A 16,470-nucleotide genomic window follows, 5' to 3' on the forward strand; every position below is an offset into this window, starting at 1 on the left:
ACTACTAAGACCCCTCGGAATCCTAGTAGCACACAAACCCACCAACACTCTCATACAAAAACTAACAAACTTAAAAGACCCAGTACAACCCATGGACAAAACCAACGTCATCTATAAAATTCCATTCAAGGACTGCCACAAACACTACGTAGGACAAACAGGAAGAAAGTTAGCCACCAGGATACACGAACACCAGCTAGCCACAAAAAGACACAATCCTCTCTCCCTCGTAGCCCTACACACAGATGAAAAAAACCTCCATTTCGACTGGGACAACACATCTATCCTGGGACAGGCTAAGCAAAGACATGCCAGAGAAGTCCTAGAGGCCTGACACTCCAACCACAACGCCATAAACAAACACATAGATCTAGATACCATCTATCAACCCCTCAGAAAACGAACAGGAAGTGACATCACCACAAACCCAGGAACCCCATCCAGGACAAACATATAAATAGAAAGCAGGAGACAACAGCTTCGCTTCACTTGGAGGTCGCCACTCATGATGTTACCTAGCCAGGTAATGAAACGTCTGGATATCAAACCTACAGCTCAGCGAGCAAACCTACACCCTAAACCTCAACCTTAGCTACAAACCTTCACAAACCTTGCAAATGCCAAGGCTGTTGATAGTGAAGGATTTATCAATGACAATATTACTTAATGTCAAGGGACAATGGTGAAGCTCTCACTTGTTGGAAACAGTCACCTGTCACTTGTGTGGCATGAAAGTTACCTGCCACTTATCAGTCCAAGCCTGAACACAAGTCCACAACTTTCTGTATATAGGCATGGGCTGTTTCAGTGTGTGAAGAGTTACAAGCACAGTTGAACACTGTGTGACCATCATCAAACATTCCCACTGCTGCCCTTACAATGGAGGGAAGGTCATTGTTAAAGTAGCTGAAGATGGTTCGGGCTAGGACACTATCCAGAGAAACTCCTGTGGAGAAGTCCTGAAGCTGAGATGACTGACCCCCAACAATCACAACCATCTTCCCATGTGTTAGGTGTGACTCCAACCAGCAGAATGTTTTCTCCCAGATTCCCACTGACGTAACTTTTGCTTGGGCTCCTCGATGCAGGACTCAGTCAAATAATACATGAGGTTAGCCTAAAGGAGTACTTAAGAGTCATAGAGTCTTAGAGATGTACAGCACAGAACCAGATCCTTTTGTCCAACTTGTCCATGGCAACCACATATCCTAAATTAATCTAGTCCCATTTGCCACCACTTGGCCCATATACTCATTCAGATGCCTTTCAAATGTTATAATGGTACCAGCCTCCACCTCTTCCTCTGGCAGCTCATTCCATACACACACCACCCTCTGCGTGAAAAGGTTGCCCCTTAGGTCCCTTTTAAATCTTTCCCCTCTCACCCTAAACCTATGCCCTCTAGTTCTGGACTCCCCCACCCCAGTGAAAAGACCTTGCCTGTTTATCCTACCTATGCCAGTCATGATTTTATAAACCTTTATAAGATCACCCCTCAGCCTCCGACACTCCAGGGAAGACAGCCCCAGGCTGTTCAGCCTCTCCTTATAGCTCAAAACCTCCAACTCTGGCAACATCCTTGTAAATCTTTTCTGAACCCTTTCAAGTTTCACAACATCCTTCCTATAGGAGGGAGACCAGAATTGCAAACAATATTCCAAAAGTGGCCTAACCAATGTTCTCTACAGCCACAATATGACCTCCCAACTCCTATACTTAACGCTCTGACCAATAAAGGAAAGCATTAATTTTGGCTTACCTCATTGACAGTGGCCACATTTACCTTGTGGATGCATGATCCATTAGAAATTTTATTCAGTTGAACATACATTCCCATTCTATCGGAACTGGATTCTGATGAAGAGGGCTTTGACTGCAGACATTTCTGTCTTTGTCGTGCCTCAATGTTGGATGAGGTGCAGTGTAATCGGCCAAATGTTGATGCAAAGCTAAACAAGGAATCATTGGGTCAGGTCACAATATGCCCAGTCAGAGGGCTTGAAAGGAGCATCTCACAGAGAAGAGGCAGAGAGATGGGTTTAAGGAGGGAATTCTAGAGCCAGCCGACAATATTGGGGGGGATTAGAATTGGAGATCAACAAGAGGCCAAAGTTAGAATAGTTCTCACAAGAATTCTAGGGGTGGTTGAGCAGACAAGAAATAATGAGTCCATGGACGTTTTTGAACCTGAGATGTTTAATTTAGAAGCATTTTGGAGACCACGTAGATCAGCAAAGACTGAATTATTATTTCCTTCCTTCTAAAGTTGCTAAACAGAACATTTTGAGCTAGATGTAGTACCTGGGAATGGCGTGAGAGGTTATGCCAATGGAAGGAATTTGAAGTAATTATAGTAAATTTTTAAATATGATACCTTTATTCAAGAAAGGAGGGAGACAGAGAGCAGGAAACTATATCTTTTCTGAATTCTTCCAAGTTTCACAACATCCCTCCTACAGCAGGGAGACTAGAATCGAATGCAATATTCCAAAAGTGGCCTAACCAATGTCCTGTACAGATGAGGAGAAATTCTTTCCCTTGAAGGGTTCATAACCTTTGGAAATTCATTACAAGTTTATTAAAGACCTCTGAGAATGTGGATGGCTGGGCCACTGAGTATATTCAAGACAGCATTTGCAGTTCTTTGATCTACCAGGGAGTCGAGGGTTACATGAGGCAGGCAGGAAAGTGGAATCAAAGCTACAATCACTTTAGCTATGATTTTTAGATTAGATTAGATTAGATTACTTTACAGTGTGGAAACAGGCCCTTCGGCCCAACAAGTCCACACCGACCCGCCGAAGCGCAACCCACCCATACCCCTACATTTACCCCTTACCTAACACTACGGACAATTTAACATGGCCAATTCACCTGACCTGCACATCTTTGGACTGTGGGAGGAAACCGGAGCACCCGGAGGAAACCCACGCAGACACGGGGAGAATGTGCAAACTCCACACAGTCAGTCGCCGGAGGCGGGAATTGAACCCGGGTCTCTGGCGCTGCGAGGCAGCAGTGCTAACCACTGTGCCACCGTGCCGATTTTATTGAACGGTAGAGCAGACTTAAACAGTCAAATAGTCTTCGCATGTTCCCTATTCCTAATGTTATTAATTGTTGTGGATAACAAAAGAAAATGACGATTGTAATAGATCATAGAGAAAGGCATACAGAGTGGCCATAAAAATGGTAAAGCTGAGGATTGGAAGCATTTTAAAACCCTGTTAAGGAAGACAAAGAGATTCAATTGGAGGCTGTGCCCTTGGGTTCTCGTCTCCCCTACTAGTGCTTCATATCCACACTCTCCAGGCCTCTCAGGATTCTGTAAGTTTCAATGAGATCCAACACCAGCACATGCAGCTTTAGATATGGGGCTCAAACTGCTCAAAATAATACAAACGCAGTGTGACTAGAGCCTTATACAGACTCAGTGTACATCTCTGCTCATGTCTTCTAACCCCCTTGCAAAGAATGCTAAAATTCCATTTCTGTTCCCAGTTGCCAACTGAACTTACATGTCAACCTTAACAGAATCTTGAACTAGAACTTCCAAGTCTCTTTGTGCTTCAGATTGCTGAAGTTTTTCCACACTTAGAATTCCATCTGCCACTGCTTTGCCCACTCTCCAGCCTGTCCAAGTCCTTCTGCAGCCTCCCTCCTTCCTCAACACCACCTGTCCCTCCATTTATCTTCATGTTATCTGCAAACTTTGCAACAACACCTTCAGTTCCTTTGTCCAGATAATTAATGTATAGCTGTGATCCCACAACTAACAAGGGCCTATCTGCCTCTGCCTAAAAAATATTCACATAATCAGCTTCCACCTTCTTTTCAGGAAGCATTTCAAAGATCCTCACCATCACCAGAGTAAAATAAATCCACCTAATTTGTCAGAAATGGGCAATCCTTGGTTTTTAAACATTTAACATTCTCTCATCAGCGTATATCCTCTGTATATTTATCCCGTTAAGGTTCCTCAGGATTTCATATGCTTCTTACTCTTCTGAATTCCAGCCTAGCCTGCCTAACCCTTTTCTCATAAGGCAAGCCACTCATTCCAATTATTGGTCTGTACTGTTTCCAATTCCAGAATCTAAAAGAAAGAATTAAAAGGGCACTTAGAAAAGAATGGATTTTCTAAGGAAAGTCAAGAGTCAATGTGGATTTATGAAAGAGGAATCATGTTTAACAATGTGCTGGAGAGGCTACCTCTGGAGTACTGTGAGCAGTGTTGGTCCCTTATTTAAAGAAATATATTTCTTCATTGGAGGCAGTTCAGAGAGAGTTCACTAAGCTGATCCCTGGTTTGGAGGAATTGTCTTATGAGCAAAGGTTGGGGCTCTACTCACTGGCATTCAGAAGAATGAAAGGTGATCTCATTGAAACATATAGGATTCTTAAGAGGTTTGACAGGGCAAATGCTGAGAGGATGTTTCCCCTCATGGGAGAGCCGAGGACCAAAGGGCATAGTGTCAGAATTAAGGGGCGCTAACTTAATCCTCTCAGATTCTCAGAGGGTTGAGAATCTTGGGAACTCTACCCCCACAGCTCTCTGTGGCAAACAGTCTCAAGGCTGAGATAGATTCTTGATCCGCGGGGGAATGAAGGGTTACAGGGAAAGGGCAGGAAAGAGGAATTTCGGATCACAAATGATCCTATTGAATGGTGGAGCATGCTCGAGGGGCTGAATGGACGTTTTGCGCTCCTACTTCTTAAGTTCTCACTAGAGCTTCACATTATGATGCTGGCTTCAATACAGGTTACCCTATAATGTACTGGTGCCACTGTGATTAACAGACTGGTTGACAACATCAATGGAGCTAGTGTGAATGGTAACTTTAGGCGGTTTTGGCCCGAAACGTCGATTTTTCCTGCTCCTTGGATGCTGCCTGACCTGCTGTGCTTTTCCAGCAACACTCTAATCTTGAATGGTACTTTGTCAGCCCAATGTTAAAAGATTAAAACAAATAAACACTAACATCCATTGAAATTCAAGGAGAGGCAAGTCCCTGCACAGAGCCCCAGAGCATTGTGAAACATCAACACTTTCCAGCCACTCGGAGCAGCTTCTCCCCTCCTACTTGTGATTTTGAACCACTTTATCTAATGTCCTGTCAACACTTGCTTCTTTGAATAAAAATGCCCTAGCTTTTCCAATTTGACCACAGTAAGTGAATCCACTCATCCCTGGCATCATTCTCATTAATTTTTCTGCTCCTTCTCACTGAAGGGAATCCACTTTGGATCAAAGGGTGCTAGCTCACTTCAGCCTGAGCAGCTGGAAGGGATCAGCCTCAGCACCATCTAAATACGGAGATAGAAAGACAAAAACACTACTCAACTTCCCACTGAGCCATATTGAGGGTTTGACTGTGGGCAGCGGGATAGGCTAAGCTCTCCAAATGATGTATAGGTTGGGTGAATTGGCCATGCTAAATTGCCCGTAGTGTTAGGTAAAGGGGTAAAGGTAGGGGAATGGGTGGGTGGCGGGTCGGTGTGGACTTGTTGGGCCGAAGGGCCTGTTTCCACACTGTAAGTAATCTAATCTAAAAAAAAATCCAGCACTTATTATGTACATTCTCACATGGACAACTGTGATAACAAGCAGGGGACTAGAAGAGTCAAAAGAATAATAAATGTCATTGATTTGAGGATGGGTGAGATATGTTAATGAACAACTTAATCATTTTCTTTAAAAATTTACAAGCCAGTCACTGTCATTTCTACTCAATTTTCTATACCATACAAACACACTCTACACCCAAATCGATCATTCCAGGTGTCAGTCTGGTAAACCTTCTTTGTACTCTTTCCAATTCGAGAATCTAAAAGAATTAAAAGGACACTTTGGGGAAAAAAAATGGATTTTCTAAGGAAAGTCAACATGGATTTATGAAAGAGAAATCATGTTTAACAATACTGTTGGGTGTTGTCAAGAATACATGAGAAGGAGCAATGAATGTTGTGCATTAAGATTTTCAAGAAAGCTTTTTGGTAAAGTCTTATAGAATAGGTTAGTAAACAAAATTATAGTGTATGGCATTTGGGGGAATTTTACTCGTACATTTGAGACAGAAAACAGAGCGGGAGTAAATGGGCCATTTTCGGGTGTCAGCCTGTGACTAATGGAGTTTCTATCAGTTTTCTTCTGTTCAGGAAACAAATCCTTAATTAATATTGTCCAGCTCAGTATTGGTCAGAGGTTTAATTAACTTTCTGGAGCCAGTGGAAGAGCACAATACTTTAACTTATGAAGAGGAGGGCCAGGACTAAGTTCAGCTTAGCTCTGAAGAACAGTGAAGACTCTAGCACCTGCAGGTTACAGCTTTGCTCCTTCTTGAAAAAAAAGGAACCCATTAGTTGCGTCTGCTGCTCGTACACAAGAGCCTGCAAGCAAAGGATTGATCATTTGCCTGGTATTCCCACAGCTCCCTGCTGACAAGGAGGCAACAAACACTTTACCTCCAATTATGTCACATTTTCCATAAATGGAACATAAATGGCACAAAATGGGGCTCCTGCAATCCCCTAGGAGGAAGTCAGGATTGTAGATGCCGGAGATCAGAGTCAAGTGTATGGTGCTGGTAAAGCACAGCAGGTCAGGCAGCATCCGAAGGGCAGAAGAATCAACGTTTCGGGATAAGCCCTTCATCAGGAATTCCTAATGAAGGGCTAATGCCCGAAATGTTGATTTTCCTGCTCCTCAGATGCTGCCTGACCTGCTGTGCTTTTCCAGCACCACACCCTCGATCCCTGCGATCCCCTTCTGATTAGTAAAAGAGGAATCAATCCTATTCCAATCTCTATTGCATACAATCAGCACCAGAGATTGTCTTTTTCTGCCAACAAAGGGTATGGTCAGTGGCACACTGAGAGTATCGCCCTTGCACCATTATAGCTGGAGACTGCTGTGTCTTGTATCAGAAAGGACGTTGCATCACAGCCGACTGGGACAGGCCTGGTAGGGCAGAACGGAATACTTCCCTAAAGGCTCACCTCTTGCTATTTCCACAACGTGTTTGCCCAATTCTGCCAGATACTCACAAAGTTATGCGTGGTCAGTGGAACATGTTCCAGCACCTCCACCTGTAGTTCTTCTCCTGTTAACCAGGACATGTCCGTGTCCCAGCCAATGGGCTTCTTCTCCCTGAAATGACATAAAGCTCAGTTGGAGCTGATGAACACTGGAACTGAAGGGAAACCAGAGTGAAATACCAACACATTCATAACCAAACCATGCTCGCCTTACAGCAAGTGGATCGGATGGGAAAACAAAATCAGGCTGCAATTTGCTTAATGTACTCTAGACTTGCATGGAAATGATTCAGAGAAACATTTCAGTACCAAGAGAAGCCAATCCAATCAACAGTTTATTCTAAGCCCACACTAGAATGGTTTTGCCTTATTTGGTATTCGATGCCAAATTCAATGGGTCCAGTGGCTGTGTAAAAACAAATGGTTTTCAATTCAGCTTCAAGGTGATCCAACCAAAGGAGGAAAGAAAATCAATGGGGGAGAATGCAATAGATAATAGGGCAATGCATTATGACTCAATAGTGGATCACAGCTCTGGGATTCAGACTGCTTTATAAGCAGATTATGTTCAGCCTGCAACCAGGTTTCATTCTGTCTCCAACATTCACAGTGATCTTTAGTGCAGTTGTGTCTTTGATGTGAAAGTTATTACACACAGGTAGATTAACACCTAGAAACTGAAATGGTTTTGTGACGAACAAAATCATTCAGGTTCCACTATTTTGCAAATCAGTTATGCTTGTACCATGGGTACTTACAACTTATAACTAAATGATGCACTATGACACACTTGTCACCAAATAGATCTGAAATTAGATAACATCTTGGAAAACAACAAAGAAAATGCACAACTTTTTTTTAAACTCATTTTAGTGCAAAGCTCAACGAGCTGACCCAGCACTCTTCCCCTCCCAAAGGACCCGAAGGTATGACCATCAGACAAATGTAACAAGCATATTTCTTTTCTTCAGGGTGGACATTGCTTTCCCCGGTCCTTGTCACTTGTTGGTGGTGACTTGGTAGACCAAGGTGTTCCATGAGTGATTTTGCTGCAGGCCTGACTGCATGCAGCAAAGGGTGGAATGGGGGAAATATCAGGATTCAGTTAACTGTGATTTTTGACAATTGCTCAAAATATCCACTTCCCTTTTCCCCACTCACTGCAGGAACTCTGAACTGCACAAATACAAACTGATGCCATTAGTATCCCTGTAAATGTATTTTCTTTTATATTTATTCAAGGGATGAGGGCGTTGCAACATTTATTGCCCATCCCTAATTACTCAGAGGGCAGTTAAGAGTCAACCACACTGGCTGTATATCTGCAGTCATATATAAATGGAGAGAACCAGATGAGTTTTTCTGACCATCGACAATGTTTTCCTGGTCATCATTAGACACTTAAATCCCAGATTTATTTTATTAAATTCAAATTCCACCACATGCCGTGTGTGATTCGAACCTGGATGCTGAGAACATTACCTGGGTCTCTGGATTAACATTCCAGTATTTACACCATCACACCCCGTCAGTGATCCAGACAGAGTGCATACAAATTTAAAATGTACAGCTTGTTTAGATTGTCCAAAAAAGTGTTTTTTTTTTCAGTCAATCCATCCAGATTAAGAAGATTCAGAATGAAGACAATAAACAAACGATTGTAAGCATCAGTAGACAAACAATCATTAGGATGGTGATTAGGGAACAGAGGCTTTCTGAACAGTTTAGCTCATTTTTAATCTGTGTTCTGAATAGATTCAATACCACACAGGACAGTTTCTAGACAACCAGTGTTAACACAAAGCCTGTCACCAGTTCTTTTAAAACACTAACACATGGCTTCTAGAAAATGACAAAAACATATCCCTTTGATTCAGTTGTCTGTGTGCCTAAAAACAATTTCTTCTCTGTATACGGCACCCTCAATAGTGGAAAAAAAAATTCCAAATCACACACAACAACAACTTACATTGCTATAGTGCCTTTAACTTAAAACAACCGCAAGAGCATCATAAAACAAAAATTAAACACCCACGCACAGAAAGAGGTAGGGGCCAGTTGACCGAAAGAGGTAGATTTTAAGATGTGTGTTAAAGGAGGGAGGCAAGGCAGAGAGGTGTAGCAAAGGGACTTCAGAGCTTGGGGCCCAGGCAACTAAATGCACAGCCACTAACAGTGAGACAGATATGAATGTAAGTGCACAAGAGGCCAGAATTAGAGGAGTGTGGAGTTGGAGAGTTATACTGAGATAAGGAGGGGCAAACCCACAGACCAACTTGAAAGTGAGGTTGAGAATTTTAAAAGCAATGTGTTGGTGGACTGGAAACCACAAGGCCAGTAGGGAACTAGGACTTGGTGCAAAGTTGAAACACTGGCAGGGATTTGCATAACCTCAAATTCACAGATGGTAGAATGTGAGTGATCAGTCAGGAGTACATTAGAATAGTCGCAACTAGTGGTAACAAAAGCACGGATCAAGGTTCTAGCAGCAAATGAGTCAAGACAGAGATGAAGTCAAGTGACGTTAGAGAGATATAAATAGGCTGTTTTTAAGATAGGGGAAGATGAGGCCTAAAACTCATCTCAGGTGCACTGCAAGGCATGTAATTTATAATTAATAATTTTTTGAAGAGCATGGATTTCAAAACTAGTAAATGGATCAAACACAAAGAAGGTTCAAGAAACTCAGTAGGTCTGGCAGCAGCTATGGAGGAAGAGAAAGAAATTCCCTCTAAATGTTAAAGGCTTCTCTCTTCACAGACACTGCCAGACCTACTTAGCTTCTCCAGCATTGTGCTTGTTTCAGATTTCCAGCATCCACAGCATTTTGCTTTTATTCTAGTACCAAGTGGGTTGGTTTATTTGTCTGTAGGGATTTAAATGTTAATTAGATCAGATTTTCTGAAACTATGATTTTACATGTTACAGAGCAGGTGACTGCAAAGATCTCTGAAGTGTTAAGGAATGCTTTTTTTTATTCTGAGGCATTGTACAACAGGAGAAAAAACACTAAACTTTGCGTTAACAGTTGCAAACTTCCTTCTCAATTTATCAGTGAATCATATAATCCCTAAGGTGTGGACGCAGGCCATTCTTCCCATCAGGTCCACACCGACCCTCTGGTGAGCATTCCACCCAGACCCCCGACCTCCCACACGCTATCTCTGAAACCCTGCATTTCCCATGGCTAATTCACCTAACCTGCACATCTTTCGACTGTGGAAGGAAACCCAGACTAGCATGGGGAGAATTACTGTGTGGTATTTCCACAGTCAGACGAGGATGGAATCAAACCCAGGCACCAGTGCTAATCACTGAGCCACCGTGCTGCCTTGGTTACACCCAGATTGGGGAAAAAATGGCTACATCTCAGCCTGTTGCCACGGAGAGGATAGAGTTGATTGAAGCAAGGACCAAGAACCAATGGCTTCAGTCTTCACAATATATAACTAAAGGGTGTCAGATAAGAATTGGATAAAGAGGTGGTGCAGGGTTAAAGCTGGGTATAACTGGGTACACATTAAAACTAACAGTGGGCTTTCAGAAGAGGGATGACAACAGCAGATTTAAAAGGTTGGGGTAGAAAAGACGGAGAAAGAACCAATTAAAATTCAAGATAACATGGAGGTTAGGAGTTGTGTTTTCAGAAGCTTAGTAGGAATAGGATTGAGAGAATAGGTGGGTGATGTCACAGACTAGTTGAGCTCAAAGTGAGCAAGATGGAAGATGGAAGAGAATATAGAGAAAAACATGGCAGAGAGGAGTATAAAAGTAAGTGTGACCAGGTGAGCTAATGGTAGGGCAAAGTCAGGTGCTCAGATTGTCTCAATATTAGTGACATGGAGACTCCAAAAGCTCTTCACTCTTGTTGGAAATGAGTGGTTAGGAGGTAGTCTGCAGACATGAGACGAAGCTGGGAGCTCTCTTTGCAATCCAGGGTGATCCTGGAATGGTGAGCAGTCTTAATAGATGAGCAGAACTTGGCAGCATTTTAAGTCACCCAAGTGGATCGGGCAGAGGAATACTAAACCAGTTGTCCACCATATCCTTGCAGAAGATACAGAAGATAGCAGAAATATTAGGATGGGTGGAAATTGCTAATGAAAGACGTAGACTTTCAGACATACTGTAAGGAGTGGAGAAGTGAAGACGTTCAGGGAGGGAACCCCAGGGAGTCATTTCATGGAGCGCATGAAGTAATATGGATTCATGAAGGAAAATGAAAAGTTTTTGAAACAAATGAAAATACTGCAAACGCCCCAACTATAACTATGCAAAGTTCACCACTTTAGCACTGCTCCTTTAAATTGAAAATATGGGCGTGACATACCACTGTTCAGGAACAGTGAGAGAGGGAAACTAGAGATTTATAAACCTGTTTACCTTGTATCTGTTGTCAAGGCATTGTCAGAGTCTATAATTAAGCATAGAGTGTCTGAACACCTTGAGCATTTTCATATGACCAGTGAGAGCCAGTAGGAATTTACAAAGGGTAGGTTGTGCCTCATGAGCCTGATAGAAGGTTTTGAAGGTTTTGATATTAGTTATGGACTTCAAGGTGGCATTTGACAAAAAATTCCTTATAAGAGATTGTTAACTAAAATTGAACTACATGGAATTAATGTCAAATTATTGATATGGTTTGGAAACTGGTGGAGTGGCAGCAAGCAGGGTACACGATAATGGGCACATAAACTAATTGGCAGAATGTGGCAATACTGCTTTCCAAGGACCTCTTAGGGACCATTCATGGTATTTATCAACAATTCCAAATAGAAAGCAATATATCCAAACATGCAGCTTTCAGAAAGATAGATGGTATTGAAAGCAGTGAAGATGAAGCATAAGAAGTGACCTAATAATATTCGACAGAGTCATTACAGCACAACAGGCTGCTCGGCCCATCAAGACCGTACTGGCTTTTCATAGTGCAATCCCATTAATTTTGTTCCATCATTCTCTACCAACTTCCTTTTTAAACCAATCATTCATCATCTCTGCTCTAATTGCTAGATCATTCCCACTCACTCTGTCGAGGTATTCCCATACCCAACCTCTTTCCTCAATTCTTAAATCTGTGCAAGTATAAAGTGTATCTAAACTTGTCCTGGCATTACAAACCTTGATCAAATCTCCCATCAGTCCTATCTGAACCAAAGAGAACACCACCAATCTAAGCTTGAGCTAAAATCCCTCATTCTCTGAAACACCCGGATAAATCTCCTATTCACTTGCATCGTTCCTGAAGTGTGGTGATCAGAAGCAGACTGGATATTCTAGTCATGGCCCTAACCAAGCTGGATATAAAAGTTCAGCATTACTACTCAGCTGTCATTCTGCTTAGGAAGCCAAAGATCCCACGTGTTTTGCTGACCACTCTCTCAATACACCCAGTCCTTTTTTAAAGATCTAATGACATTAAACCTAGGTTCCCTTGCTCCTACACTCCTTACAACTGTACCATTTATTTGATACTTCCTCTCCTCACTATCAAAAAGCATCACCACATACTTTTCTGCATTAACTTTTGTTTGTCACTTTTCTGCGCATTCTGCTAGCTTACCTACAACATGCTGCAGTTAGTTGATGTCATTCTCACTGCCAGTCACATCTCCAAGTTTGCAAGCATCAACAAGTTTCCCAATTTTACTCTGCAGTGATTGCATCGAGGTCAGCCAAGTGGAACTCACGGAAATAGGACGGCACAGTGGCTCAGTGGTTAGCACTGTTGCCTCACAGTGCCTGGGATCCCGGTTCAATTTCAGCCTCGGGTGACTGTCTGTTTGGAGCTTGCACATTCTCCTCACATCTGCATAGGTTTCCTCCAGGTGCTCCAGCTTCCTCCCACAATCTAAAGATGTGCAGGTTCATAGAATCCCTCCAGTGTGGAAACAGGCCCTTCAGCCTAACAGGCCCACACTGACCCTCCAAAGAGTAAACCACCCAGACCCATTCCCCTACTCTACTATCTGATATTTACCCCTGCCTGATGCACCAAATTTCCACATCCCTGCACACGATGGGCAATTTAGCATGGCAAATTCACTTAACCTGCACATCTTTGGAATGTGGGAGGAAACTGGAGGTAAGATGAATTTGCTATGCTAGATTGTCCATAGTATTCAAGGATGTGTGAGTTAGGTGCATTAGTCAGGGGTAAATGTAGCGTAATAGGGTAGGGGAAAGAGTCCGGGTGCATTACTCTTTGGAGGGTCAGTGTGGACCTGTTGGGCCGAATGGTCTGTTTACACACAGTAGGGATTCTATCATTCTATGAATTTGAGTTCCCTGATAGGGGCTGTTAACCTGATCCATTCAGGGATCCTTGGCTGTGAGATATAAACAGGAGTATCAGAGATTCTTATCACTCTGAGGAAGCTGGATCAGTGTCAGAGATTTCCCATGCGTAAATATAGGATCACTTGGTGACCATCCTCTGTGGGGTTATTTCAACTCTACATTCCAATATCTAAACCATTTACATATATCAAAAAAAGTGGTTCCAGCAATGGCCCTTGGGAAAAACCACTGTTGGCTGACTAACCAGTAAATATGCTTGCTGTTGACTGTCCTTAAATATTTTATTCATGTTAACACTGATCCTCCTATTCACTGAGCATCAATTTTGTTAACCAACTTTTCTGAATAATTAAACTACAGCCCTTGCAGAGACATTTGTATAATTGATAGCTGTGAGTGAGGTGCTTAAAGACTAGACACTGGCTAACGTGGTGCCATTATTTAAGAAAGGTGGTAAGGAAAAGCCAGAGAACTATAGAGCGGCCAGCCTAACACCAGTGGCGGACAAGTTGTTGGAGGAGATTCTGAGGGACAGGAGTTACAGGCATTTGGAAAGGTAAGGACTGATTAGAGATAGTCAGTGTTGCGTTGTGCATGGGAAATCGTATCTCACTAACATGACTGAGTTTTCTGAAGAGGTAAAATTGAAGGCAGAATGTTAGACATTCTCTATATGGACTTCAGTCAAGCATCTGACAAGGTTCTGCATGATAGACTGGTTAGTAAGGGATCCAGGGAGAGCTAGGCAATCAGATACAACATTGGCTTGAAGGTAGAAGAGAGAGAGGGTGGTGGTGGAGGGTTGTTTTTCAGACTGGCAGCCTGTGATCAGCAGTGCACCACAAGGATCAGTGCCAAGTCCACTGCTTTTTGTCATTCGTAAGTTTATAGATAACACCAAAATAGATGGTGCAGTGGACAGTGAAGAAGGGCATCTCAGAGTACAATGAGACCTTGGTTAGATGGGCCAGTGGATCGAGGAGTGGCAGATGGAGTTTAGATAAACGCGAAGTGCTGCATTTCAGTAAGGCAAATGATAGGATTTAAACATTTAATGTAGGTCTTATGGTGGTAGGGCTCAGAGAGTGCTGCCGAACAAAGAGACCTCAGAGTGCGGGTGCATAGTTCCTTGAAAGTGCAGTCTCAGGTAGACAGGGTGGTGAAGAAGGCATTTGTCACCCTTGCTTTCATTAATCGCAACATTGGTTAAAGGAGTTGAGATGTCATGTTGTGATTGTACAGGATATAGGTGATGTCACTTTTGGAATATTGTGTTCAATTCTGGCCGCCCTTCTATAGGAAGATGTTGTTAAACTTGAAAGGGTGTAGAAAAGATTTAGTAGGATGTTGCCAGTACTGGAGGGTTTGAGCTATAGAGAGAGGCTGAATAACATCAGAGGTTGAAAGGTGACGTTATAGAGGTTTATAAAACCATGAGGGCATGGATAGGTTGAATAGCCAAGGTCTTTTTACTTAGGTGAAGGAGTCCACAGCTAGGGGACATAGGTTTAAGGTGAGGGGGTAAGCTGAGAGGGAAAGGATCCGAGGGGTAACATTTTCATGTAGGGGGTGGTACATGTATGAAATGAGCTGCCAGTGGAAGTGCTGGAGGTGGGTACAATTCCAATATTTAAGACGACATCTGGATGAGTAAATGAATAGGAAGGAGGGGGATATGGGCTAAATGCTAACAAATGGGACAAGGTCAGATTGGGATGTCTGGTCTACACTGAGAAGTTGGACTTTGATTCCATATTGTGACTCTATAAATACAAGTGCATCCATTGTGAATCTGAAAAGGCTAGAAGGTACTATCCCTAAGTGGTGAAAAATTAAAAACAATGAGGGTTCAAAGAGATTTGGGGGCTCAGGCATAAAAGATTTTCAAAATGTCATGAACAGGCACGAAGAAGGAATAATTTGAATCATTCATGAAATGTATGCATTGCTGACTAGGCCAGCATTTATTGTTCTTCCCTAATTGCCACTTGAAAAGGTGGCAATTGAACTGCCCTTTTAGCTTAAGGACATCCATTGCCCTATTAGGGAGTAAGTTCCATAACAGAGACATGGGTTTCTCAGGGGCAGGAATGGTTGCTGGATGTTCCAGGGTTTAGAGCATTTAAAAAGAATAGGGAGTGGGGAAAAAAAGAGGAGGGGGTGTAGCACTACTAATCAGAGAGGGTATCACAGCTACAGAAGCTTCCATTGTCGAGGAAGATCTGCCTACCGAGTCAGTATGGGTGGAAATTAGGAACAGCAAGGGAGCAGTCACCTCTTTAGGGGTTTACTACAGGCCCCCCAATAGCAGCAGGGAGATTGAAGAAAGCATAGGTCGGCAGATTTTGGAAAAGTGTGGACGTAGTAGGGTTATTGTAATGGGTGGCTTTAACTTTCCCAATATTGATTGGAACCTCCTTCGAGCAGAAGATTTGAACGGAGCTGTTTTTGTAAGGTGTGTTCAGGAGGGTTTCCTAACGCAGTAGGCCGACGAGGGGACAGGCCATTCTAGACTTAGTGCTCGGAAACGAGCTGGGGCAGGTATCAGATCTTGTGGTGGGAGAGCATTTTGGTGAGAGTGACCACAACTGCCTCACATTCTACATAGCTATGGAGGAGAGAATTAGGCAAAATGGGAGGATATTTAATTGGGGAAGAGGAAACTATGCTGCGATTAGACATGAGTTAGGAAGCATGGACTGGGAGCAATTGTTCCACGGTAAAGGCACTATAGACATGTGGAGACTGTTTAAGGGACACTTGTTGCAAGTGATGAATAAATATGTCCCTCTGATGAAGGACAATCACCTGATGAAGGAGCGTCGCTCCGAAAGCTAGTGTACTTCCAATTAAACCTGTTGGACTATAACCTGGTGTTGTGTGATTTTTAACTTTGTACACCCCAGTCCAACACCGGCATCTCCAAATTATGTCCCTCTGAGACAGGCAAGAAGTTGTAAGATAAAGGAACCTTGGATGACGAGAGCGGTGAAGCTTCCCGTCAAAAGGAAAAAGGTAGCTTACATAAGGTGGAGGAAGCTAGGGTCAAGCTCAGCTCTACAGGATTACAGGCAGGCGAGGAAGGAGCTTAAAAATGGTCTGAGGAGAGCCAGGAGAGGGCACGAGAAAGGC

The 16,470-nt window shown here is 42.9% G+C and overlaps 1 protein-coding gene across 2 annotated transcripts in view; it reads right to left on the reverse strand.

Moving 5' to 3' along the window:
* braf (B-Raf proto-oncogene, serine/threonine kinase) overlaps nt 1-16,470 on the reverse strand; it is a 117,586-nt gene that overhangs the window by 44,847 nt on the left and 56,269 nt on the right. For both annotated transcript variants that reach the window (XM_043708925.1, XM_043708924.1), the window contains exon 5: nt 7,048-7,150. In XM_043708925.1, the coding sequence (XP_043564860.1) occupies nt 7,048-7,150 (103 nt within the window). The remainder of the gene's footprint in view (nt 1-7,047; nt 7,151-16,470) is intronic.

This window comes from Chiloscyllium plagiosum, chromosome 19 (assembly GCF_004010195.1).
Source record: "Chiloscyllium plagiosum isolate BGI_BamShark_2017 chromosome 19, ASM401019v2, whole genome shotgun sequence".
NCBI classification, from domain to species: Eukaryota; Metazoa; Chordata; class Chondrichthyes; order Orectolobiformes; family Hemiscylliidae; genus Chiloscyllium; species Chiloscyllium plagiosum.